At 39.8% G+C, this 11,906-nt stretch overlaps 1 protein-coding gene across 2 annotated transcripts in view; it reads left to right on the top strand.

The window, feature by feature from the left end:
• The first annotated feature begins 920 nt into the window (after nucleotides 1–920).
• Nucleotides 921–11,906, top strand: part of tinagl1 (tubulointerstitial nephritis antigen-like 1) — a 34,088-nt gene continuing 23,102 nt past the window's right edge. The window contains exons 1-2 of one of the 2 annotated variants that reach the window (XM_002938486.5): nucleotides 921–1,027; nucleotides 10,080–10,396. In XM_002938486.5, coding sequence (XP_002938532.3) covers nucleotides 10,090–10,396 — 307 coding nt within the window. In that variant the 5' untranslated portion in view covers nucleotides 921–1,027; nucleotides 10,080–10,089. Of the gene's footprint in view, nucleotides 1,028–1,353; nucleotides 1,421–10,079; nucleotides 10,397–11,906 lie in introns of those variants that run through there. The other variant, XM_004911603.3, reaches the window with a different exon arrangement.

The raw sequence follows: 11,906 nt of genomic DNA, 5'->3' as shown, positions 1-11,906 counted from the left end.
GTCGACTCATCGACTTGCCATACACGCAGCGAATATCGTACATAACGAGGTTTCGTACGATATTATCGGTGCATGTGTGGCCAGCTTAACTGTTGCAGCTTCTATACTACCTGGAGTGCGCTGCTGTGGATTTCTGACAATTGTGTCTCCCTTTGGCTACGGACACGGGGCAGGAGAACTTGGGCCAGCGGGATCATTTGGTAAGCAGAAAATTTGTTCTTTGTGAGGGTTGGGGTTTCAACCCAGTGAGGGATTTAAAACTCAGATGCAGGGTGTCCGGGCAAAATGCACCTGGACCATAGTATTGAACCGGTGAGCAGCTTGGGTGGGAGGGATCCTACCTACTGATACTAACTGGATGCCTGGAGTATATTGCACACTAATCCCTGAATTAAGTGCTGTGAACTAATTGATTTACTGAATATTTAGCTACAGGTAGCCATACTGCACAATAATGCACTTTAGTGGCCACAGATTACATTCTGGTGGGGTGTAACCACCTTGCCATCTCATTTTGTCTTTTGCAACCAAATTTGGAACTGGTGTTAAAAATGTTGAGGGTCCCCACAGTGCTGACCCTATAAAGCTCACTTAGGCAAGCAGTCTCTCAGTCCCTCTCACACAGACACAATGACACACAGATACAAGCAGATTTAGCCTCTCATCTACACACTGAAGCAGAACCACTAACACAATCTCCCACACAGGATATATGTGACCAGGCTAAAGTTGGATGAAAAGAAGCAAAGTAGCAAGTATCAAACTGCAGCCTGGTCGAGACCTGCAATGTTATCAGAACAGAGGCAGAGAATAAGCAGCTGCTGAGATCCTAACGGATGCCTATGGATAGAGAACACAGCAGTGGGCAGGACTAACAGATTAAGGGCTGGGCATAGGAAGGAGTGTGTAGGAGTAAGTTTCAGCTGGGCTCACTCCGTACATAAGGAGTGTCCTGGTTATTGACCACAACAAGTGCACTCAAAGGGCGGCAGCGCTGTGAACCTCTGACACTGCATGAGCTGTACAGGTAACTAATGGCGGCAGCCACATCATATTACTGCTAGCAAGCTCTCACATCTTATAAAGCTAACCTATTTCAACCTGTAGCAATGGGATGCTTCTTATTGGCATTAATAGTTTCTTTTTCACAGATACAGTTACAGTGCTCATGGATATTGCAGTGATAATAGAGCCATACTGCAATATCCTAGGAGGAATAGCAAGGAGAAAGAAAGTTACAGTGGCAGCTAGTGAGGTGGTGACACCACCAAGACCTGAGCTTAATCATTAATTTTGTTGCTTACCACTATGAAAAAGCCTGATAATTCCAGTCTATACAGAACAAACTAAACATGTTTGGATTAGGACGGAAGAGAGTGGCACATAGGCAGGACAGCAAGAGGGCATAGGACTATGTGGGGTGAGACATTTGCTCATCTGGAGTTTTCCCCTCAAACAGGACAAGAACAAATGCCCCATGTCCCTGCGACAGTATTTAAGATATCAATTTGATTCCCTGTCCTTATAGCATTGCTGTTTAGGCTGTTTGTTTTTTTGTTTCTTTTCATCCAGGTACAGCCTGGTCATATATTGCTGGGTGTGTGACAGAGACTGTGTTAGAAAATCTCTGTGCTTCAGTCTGGAGACTAAATCTGCTTGATTGTGTGAGTGTGAGAGTGTGTGTGTGAGAGAGCCTTAGTGATTCTGCTTGCATGTGTGTGTTTCTGTGTGTGATTGTGTGAGCATGCACTATTGTGCGACAATGGCCACCTGTAGCTGCGGCACCAAGGGAACTCTGTTACTGTTTGCTGGTTCCACTTCTTTACTATCCCAATAGGTCTTTCAGTATAAAGCATTTATCAATGATCACAAACACATATGTGTGTTTGTATGTATATAATTGTACAAACTGTAGTGGAGCAATGTAACTAGTCTGAAGACCTAGGCTTATGCGTGTTATATGTGTGTATGTATATATTAATGTTTAAATAACTACATATGTGAGTGTTTGCTTCTGTTTAAATGTATAAAGTTGTAGTTTATTGAAACTTCTTTCAGGTACTGAAACTTTGATAAAGCAAACTAACCACTGCTATGTACTATTTTAAAAAGCTGTCCCTTCTAAGGAGAATTTTGAGTGTTATAGTTCAACAGCAGCTGATGGGATGTAGGTGGGATTTTTCCACTCCGTAGTCATTTATTCAGACCCAGTGTATTAATGCTGATTTGGGTTTGTGCTGGCTAAAATTGGCACAGGTAGAACTTTTGGGTACTCTTGGGCGGAATTAAATATAAGGTTTTTTATTCTGCTTTACATGAATAAAATCCCACCTGCTTCCACCTGGAATACACTACCCTATTGACACTATAGATATGTATACACTCAATTCTGTTGCATGATTTAATGGCAAAATAATCAATTGCTTTACTTGTACTATTTGCACAAGTTATTTAAAGGTGTTGAAAAATCAATAATTATTTTGTCATATGAATAGTCTGCTGTCACAAATTGTGGATGATATGAAGAAACAAATCCAATGTCCCTTAGAGAAAGGCTGAAATGTTGTCACGTCAAAAATGGTTATTATGTTTTCAAGGCGTTAAAACTTAGAACTACAGGTATGGGATCCCTTATCCGGAAACCTGTTATCCAGAAAGTTCCAAATTACGGAAAGGCTATCTCCCATAGACTCTATTATAAGCAAATAATTCTAATTTTTAAAAATGATTTCCTTTTGCTCTGTAATTATAAAACAGAACCTTGTACTTGATCCCAACTAAGATATAATTAATCCTTATTGGAGGCAAAACAAGCCTATTGGGTTAATTTAATGTTTAAATGATTTTTAGCAGACTTAAGTTATGGAGATCCAAATTACAGAAAGATCCCTCATCCAGAATACCCGGGGCATTCTGGATAACAGGTCCCATACCTGTATTACAATTTATGAGAACTGCGTTGGGAATTACATGACTTTACAAACCACCTGGTACCTTTGCACTGTTACTGGTGGGAACAATTTAAAGCAGGTCTGTCCCAGCCTATCTCTCTTTGCTTCACTTCATTCAAATGAGTGACTGATACTGAACTGGCAAGCTGATTCATGCCTCGTTATAAAACCTTTAGTAATACCAACCACCTTTAATTTTCTTACATGTGTACAAGTACATTCCTAGAGAGAGCTTTCTGAGTTATTCTGGGACAACATTACTGTAGTCACATTAAAACTACTTTCACAGCTGAAGATAAAAGTTGCAATTAGTAGCAAACGGAGATTCTCTTGTCTCGTTGACAATACTACTTTAATAGTAGTTTGTGTGGGGGCAATTTTAAGGATGTTTCAAGTAGTTAGCAACTATTACAATGCCATTATGTCCTACTGCAGTTTTCTGACAGTAAGGAAATTCTGTATAGTTTTGCTAATATTCCTAATATTCCTAATTCCTAATATTTCCTAATTTGGATGTCCATACTGTAAATCTACTAAAATCATTTAAAAATTAAATAAACCCAATATGATTGTTTGGCCTCCAATAAGAATTAATTATATATTAGCTGGGACCAAGTACAAAATACAACATCAGGGAGATTGCCTTCCTGTACTTCAGAGCTTTCTAGATAACTGGTTTCCAGATAACAGATCCTCTGCATGGATTCCTGGTTTCTACTAGCTTGACTCTGACTATAACTAAAAATATTGACAAATTATTAGATCCTCACCTAAGAAACTATAAGCAAAGTTATGAGTTAGTACTCAATTGAATGTGTCTTTTTTGCAAAATCCCAATGTTGTGCTAAAAACTGTGCTACTGGTTTCCCAAATAACTAGATTTTACATTTAACTGTGGAAATGTAAGAGCTGCAGGATAATCCAGGATAAATGGTTATTAAGAAAAAGTGGTGAAATTCCAAAGCTGTTGCATGCTAGCCAGTCTTTGAACTTGGGCACCATAGAGGTAAAAATATGACATTTTACTGTAGATAAGAACCATTTGGCCAATCTGGACAAGGACAGGAAGGAAACAACAAATAGGATTACACATATGCGGAGGCATCAACTCAACTAACCCCATGTAATTAGGGTAATAATCATCCAGCCAATCTCTTTTCTCATAACTCTATATAGTAAACTCATTTATCATAACTCTATGTAGTAAACTGAAATTAGGTCTCAAATATGCCAGAACTGGATCATCACCACCCTCTAAAAAGGGGATGAAAACCCTTAATAGAACTCTCCAATTTACCCCATGTAGTTCTCCAAAGTAGGTACAGTACCCCTAAAATACTCAGACATGAAAATTAAGTCTTAACATCAGTCACCTATTATCTAGAGTAGCAGGGTAGAGTGAAGGCTATGGTTGAATGTAATATAATAGTGTTTTTTGCTGAGAGTTGTAGAGACCAGTAGCATTTGGACCAAACAACACTGTGGAAGGTTTATGTCCCATTTAACTGGTTGATGTACCTGTGCATTCGCTGTAAGCGTGATACAGAGTTTGAAAATCGATGGCAGTTTGCAAGTGTTTTTCATTCTCATTTGTTAAAGTTTAAGATTTATATTTTTTACGCGATATTCTGCAGCACTTCAGTTGGGAGCTGGATCTTAGCAACCAGGCATTTGTTTGAATGTCAGGAATGGTGAATAGGAGCATGGCAATACAATCTAGCCTCACATCCTGTTTTCTTGTTGCCATAGTTTTCATGCTATAACACGATGGCAAGTTTTGTTTCCAAGAGTAATGAAAAATGCTTGGCATGTAATTTAACCCTGTGTTGAATAAAAAAGGCTGGATAGTATTTCTCACACCCATGCTGTGAGTTGGGTCCCCTTACTGGTATAATTAAATTAAAATAGGGTCCGCTGTATCATTTATTGGCTCTTTAAAATAAGTCTGAACATTTTGAGGTGGGATCATGCATATCATGTAGAAATGTATTCACTGATGTATTTGCCACAATGTCATTGCCACAATGATTAGAAGCAACACAGTGTTATGCAAGTGTTTGTCTCAGTGGTTAAGACTGTGGGGCCTCTGGAAACTGTGCATTTTTAGGGGATCAGTGTAACGTGTATTTCTTTTCTGATATTATTTTCAGGAACTCAGTTACACTACACGGGTATTTAAACAATGCACTGTGTTGACTTAGCAAGCATGAGCAAGCAGAAATTTTCTCTTTTCAGCAATACTGTACTTTTCACAGGTCTAAAAGAGGTATTTCCTTTTTACCATTCTCCCATTTACCTTTATTTTAAAAAAAAAAAATACAATATCGTATAAGTCTGTAGGGCTTAGCTACACAGTCAACTTGTATATGCTGCTTTCCTCCTCCTTTCTCTAGTCCAAATTTAAAGGGTTTATAAACCTTCCCTTCAAACTGGTTCTTTGCTAAAACCTAGATCTTTATATTAGGGAGCCCAAACTCAATTGCACATTAATCAATATTGCCCTGTAATGACATATCTAATGCTGCTAATGCCTTTTATGACAATGATATGAACCCAAGCTAAGAGAATCAAAAGTAAACAAAGCAGGCAGTTAAGTAGCCCCATTTGCAGATGTCTTTTCCATGAATTGGGACACTGGCTCTGGAACACCTGAAAAAGTTTTATTGTGCAGTGATTTTACAAATCTCTATAATTCTTGGGCTACAGCTGCCATCATGTTTTTAACCATCATTTGTTGGAGCATTCTCCAACATTTATATTGGAGGAGCACTGCTATGGCAGGTTTATGTCCCTTTTAAAAGACAAGGAAAGTCAACATACTTTTGAAGGCACCATTGGCAGTCACTAACATGTAAGCACAGGCATTAGTTCAACAATCATACTTCCTCTTGGGATATAACTATAGCATCTAATCCAGTATCATTACTATATAACACCGGAATCCCTACCCTCATATAGGTGGAAATTTTCAATATGCATTTATGTATTACATTTGTAAGCTTGTAAGAGCACCCCCTAAACCCCAGCTCCAAGCTGCAAAATTCTGCAACATATTTAGATAAAACTGATCAGATCTACTTCAGCATTAGGTCTTCCAGCTGGCCCCAAGGTATGGAGTAGGAGAACTACCCATACAAAGTATAGATCCCAGATACTTAAACTGTTGCCTATTTTTATGTCTACATTTTATGTATTCAAATACCTATATCAGAAATTAATGTAATGTTCAGAGCAGCATACCCTAGTGGTGCGAAAAACCTTGATCAAAGGTCACCAATTTAAGATGCTTTGCCATAACTTATAAGTATACAGTATCCGCTACACATACACAAGAAAGGTTTGTCCTGCCATAATGGTTACATGTTGCCCTGAAGCTGGTGGCAGATACGTATCATTCTTTACATTCTAAGAGCTCATCTTAGATGAGGTGATACAGAAGTGCTTAAATTCTCTAGAAATCCATTAGAAAAGACAAGTAACAGTAATATGTCTTAGGGCAACATTTGGACAACTGTTTCTAGCATTGAAATGGCTGCAACTCCTATTTTCTTCCAAAAAAATCTAACCAAAGAATCTTAGGTGGGAAACTTTCCCCACCTAAGGTGGAAATTACAACAACAGATAGAGCGGTCAGAGTGAGAACGACATCAATAAACTGATGCCATCCTTGATCTTAATAAAAAAATCAAACCTGGACAGTTTTCAGCCAGATATTGGACAGGTCAGCCTATTGGGGGTCCCCATACACAGACACGTAAGCTGCCAAATCACATAAGGACTCAAATCGGCAGCTTGAATTTGCTGGTGTGGACAACTTAACACCCGCCCTAAAAAGTGAATAAACAGCTTAAATTCGTTTTGTGGTAACTGGGCATGGGTTTCATAACAATAATAAAATATTAAAGGAATACTGTAATGGGAAAACATGTTTTTTTCAAAATGCATCAGTTAATAGAACTTCTCCAGCAGAATCCTGCACTGGAATCCATTTTACAAAAACACAGACAGATATTTTATATTTAGCTTCCCAGGGTGCCACAGCCATGTGACTTTTGCTCTGATAAACGTCAGTCACACTTTACTGCTGAGCTGCAAGGTAAGAGATATCACCCCCCTCCCAGCAGCCAATCAGCAAAACAATGGGAAGGGAGCAAGATAGCAGCTCCCAGTAGATATCAGAATAGCAGTCAATAGTAAGAAATCCAAGTCTGGCTTGTTACTCCTTCAGTTACATGGGAGTAACTGAAAGCAATTCTAATGTGTAGCGCTGGCTCCTTCTGAAAACTCAGACTCAGGCACTGAGATGGCTGCCTACACGCCACTATTACAGCTAAAAAATATATATTTGTTCGTTCAAGAGTAAAATTTTAACCGGTAGAGTGAATTATTTGCTATGTAAACAGTGTAATTTAGAAATAAAATGTACACCTTAAAATCATGACAAAATCCCTTTAATGTGTTACTGTTTAAGGCAATTTTTCCTTTGACTAAAGGCTGAAGGTGTGGAGTGACCCATGACTTTGCACCTGGAATGCAAGCAATGTTTCCTGCTGCAATCCTTTATATGGTTATACATTCCCAATACTAGTAACTGACGGAAAGGAATTTATTGACACATTGCATCAAGAACGAAAAAAGAATCATACAAAAGATTTGCTGTCTGTATCTCTAAAGATTTCTCAAATGAATAACAAGAGAAACAGCAATGACAATAATTAACCAGAGACAGGTCCATGTGCTATTGAGAATACAAGTGTGCACAATACTGGTATAGGATCTGTTTCTCTGCTCTATGCCTGACAACTTCTATAACAGTGGTATCCAACTGGCAGCCTGTGCCCCCCCCCCCACCTTTCTGGATGCTGTGGCTGCCCCCACCTCCCTGGCTACTGATACCTTTAAATGGTATTAGTACTGAGATTAACTGCCCCCCCCTCCTGCATTGTTCTCACCTCAGATCAAGCTATAAGCCCCTGTATTGTCACACCTTTAAGTCCCTGCATTGTTCACAATGCAGGCTCAGACTGTAAGTGCCCACATTGATCTCCTGTTCACACCTCAGACTATTGGAGCAGCGCTGGCATGGTGTCACTGTATGTACTGCAGTACAGACTGTTCATCTTGGAGTGGTCATGATCAGTTCCTTGTATAGTCATGATAGGTTTCTCTGTCTCCTTGCCTGTCCTGCTCTACCCTGCCTGTGTGTGCCATACTTTGCCTGCCCTATGCTGCCTATGTGTGCCAAACTCTGCCTGCCCTATGCTGCCAGTGTGTGCCATACTCTGGCTGCCCTACTCTAGCTGTGTGCCATACACTGCCTGCCCTACACTGCATGTGTGTGCCATACTCTGCTTGCCCTATGCTCCCTGTGGGAGGTGAATCTGGCAGGGCTTTGTTCTAACATTAGTTGTTAGGGGGTCCCGACGGTGTGTAATTATTATGTGCTGAGGGTGCTGTGCTATACACAGGGGAGGAGAAGGCATATGGATTTAAGGGTGTGGCTTAATATGACTTAATAAACTTCTTTCACAAATGAGTGATGGAGGATATCCCTGCAGTGAGCACCAATCATTTGGGTTTTTGCTGTCCTAGCACCAGTAATGTGGGTATGGTCTTAAAATCTCTTGTGATAACATAGGTGTGGTTTGAAGTGGGTGTGGTTTTAAAAAGGGGAGTGGCCAAAACTGGCTTCAAATATTGGCCCTCCACCATATAGGCCAGAAAAATTCCGTCCCCTGGTACCACAGAAGTTGGACAGCACTGTTCTAGAACAACTTTTCTGGGTAATAGGTATCTATATAATTGGTTGGCTATTGTATGGAAGAAATTGGATCATTGCCAGTTACAAATAGGCTGCCACCAGATTCTAATACTAATGCAAAACTATAAGCTGGACTACTGTTCAAGAAAATAATGCTCCATTTTAGAAGTGCAAACAATTGCATCTTAGGGACTCAGCCTGCACATCTAGCTGGAGCAAGGTGTAACTAGCAAACTAGCATCCTGTGGATAATATTATAACACTCATTAACTGAATAATCACAAGTATTCAAGAAACGTGTCCCATTTCAACAAGATGTTCTGCTCAGATAGCATTATTTTTCTGCATATTCTATCTAATCTTATGAGTAAAAGCCCCCATACTTTCCCCAATAAGAGCAATCAGAAAAACTACACCAATTGACTCCCATAAAACAGCAGTGTCTTGATTAGTTTTATAATATGCTTGATTAGTTTTGAAGTAGTGATGTGTAGGTTGACTTGCAACCCTCAGGACCAGTTGGTTTACCCTTAGGTCAGGTGGTTTAGGGTTGAAATTTGGGTGACCATTGCAGGTTCAGATTGGGTGTGGGTCAGAATGGGGCATTAAACTCGTCCTCTGTCCCCTGCAGTTTCCCTGTTTTGGAACCCAAGGCATATGCATAATTAGTGTACAGAACAGAAAGATGTGGGTACAGGTTTTTTGCGGGTCTTATAATGGCAGAATTTTGTGTTTTGGGGGGTAGGGTCAGGCGTGGGTCGAGTTTTTCCTGACCCACACATCACTATTTTGAAGACAACACTTAGGGGCACATTTACTAACCCACGAATCCGAATTGGAAAAATTCCGATTGGAAAACGAACATTTTGCGACTTTTTCGTATTTTTTGCGAGTTTTTCGTAGCCATTACGATGCGCTTGTATCTTGTCGCGACTTTTTCGTATTGAGCGCTCGTAAGCGGCGGGCGAAACTTTCACGCGCAAGTAGTAACGCTACGAAAAAATCGCCAGATTTTGCGCAACATTCTGAAATGGCAACGAAAAAGTCGCGACAATTTTCAGAAAAATCGCAAAATACCGATCATTACGAAAAAAACACAATCGGACGCATTCGGCCCGTTCGTGAGTAAGTAAATGTGCCCCTTAGTTTTATCTTACCTGAAATACAGTAAAGGCAAGCTGTTGCTTGTTAGCTTAGTTGGAATTCCAGTAGCCAGTCTAATGCCTGTTTGATATATATATATATATATATAAGTCACATATTGGCCATGCTTGTGGCCATTGGAAGTTGGATTTAACAAACAGTACTGAAAAAAACAGTACTGCTCCTGTACTTTTACATTTATCAATTCTGCAATCTTTTTACAGGTTTTTCAGAATGAAACTACTTATCCTTGCTTCTCTGGTGGCGTTTTTAGTGGTAACGGAAGCAGGCTCTTATAGAAAGTCTCGCTCTAGACGTGAACTGGCTCCAGGACTTCACCTCCATGGAATAAGAGATGCAAGTGGCTCATACTGCCAGAAAAGGGATAGCTGTTGCCCTGGTAGAGATGACATCTGTACGGTTCCATATTTGGATACTATCTGCTACTGCGATCTGTTCTGTAACAGAACAGTGTCTGACTGCTGCCCTGACTTCTGGCAATACTGCCTAGGCATTGAACCACCAAGCATTGTTCAAAAAGGTAACTTGTATAGTATAAAGTAGAAGAAAGGTGCTACAAAATGACTCTTGAGCTGTATGTGCACAATTGCAAGATTGCTTATTTGCTTAGTGACTGCTCCCTGGATTTTCTGAGTGTTTGGTGGAGGGTAGTAGCGTGGGCTTAGCTTATGTCTGGACAGAGAAAACCTATTTGCAGGAATGGTCGAGACAACATACCCCACGGCTTATGGTGTTCCAAGTAGTATAGAAAAACGATGAGCAATATCATGCTTAACAAAAAAATTAGGGCAAAAATGCAGCATATTATAGGGCTGATTCACTAAAGTGCGTTAAACCGTGAGCTATTTATAGCATGCGTTAAAAAATTTATTCCGTCTAATTTTTTGCGTCTTAATGCACGATTCACTAAAAGTATATTTGCGTTAATTTAGACGCAATGCTGCTTGCATTATTTAAGTCGCAAAGACTATTTCCGTGCGGTATTACACGGCACTTTTATGAAAATGACCATTTCCCTGCAAACTGGAGGCTGCATCACTCTGGGGCCAACACAGACTTGAATAAATCACACTGCAAAGTCCATATTTTATTGCCAAAAACTCATTAACTGTACTTTTCTATAATTACCGCCTGCCTCAAGTAGGTGTTATTTTTCGCACAGACTAATGCGATATTTAGCACGTCTAAGTGTTTGTGAATCATGCGTTAGTATTATTTCTGCGCGCTAATTAACGCAATGCGGTAAAATTAACGCATGCGGTTGCACGTAATTTAACACACGCGATATGCAACTTAACGCATGAGATAATACTTTAGCGAACCGCGCATTTTTTTTGCATCAATTTTAACGCAAAAAAGCATGCGATATGCGTTATCGCACTTTAGTGAATCAATCCTTATGTCTTGGGCTTCTGTAACTGCCCAAGGCAACCATAGCCCTTTAGCAGTGAAGATCTGTGTCTCCAAATATGCCCCCAGTAGCTTCCAATCCTCTCTTCTGCTTAATTACAATACATGCAATGTGCTGCTGTTAGTTACCTGAGCTTAGGGGCCATAAGGGCTCTCATAAGGGCTAAATATTATTTAATTCAGATTCACATTACATGGCAGTTCAGAAAATAGTGCATGTTGCATCAGAATTAATAGTCAGTTTTATGGTAACGAATACCTCCTAACCACCATTTTTTTACTAGCTTGGTGGGTAAAAATAATGCTTGATGCCAATGTTATTAATAGGTAAAAAAGACAAAAATATAAAAGGGCTGGTATTTCCAGAAAAGATTGCAACCCCACTCCCAACATTTGAAATATCAGATGAATGACACCATGCCCTTATTGTGACCCAACCATGCCCATTTATACCTGGAAACTAACTTTATCTGCTCAAACTCCACTCACTTTGCATTGAAACCCCACGCTTCTTGAAATACGCAATGTGTGAGTGTCCAACAAAAAGGCCAACGTCTATGACAGAATAACCTCATGTTCTGCTTGATTTTTAATCTCTAAGCATAGCTTTTCAGCTCCCC

Source organism: Xenopus tropicalis, chromosome 2 (genome assembly GCF_000004195.4).
Source record: "Xenopus tropicalis strain Nigerian chromosome 2, UCB_Xtro_10.0, whole genome shotgun sequence".
NCBI lineage: Eukaryota > Metazoa > Chordata > Amphibia > Anura > Pipidae > Xenopus > Xenopus tropicalis.
Note: the sequence above shows the minus strand (reverse complement) of the source record. Positions and strands in the feature narration are given on the sequence as shown.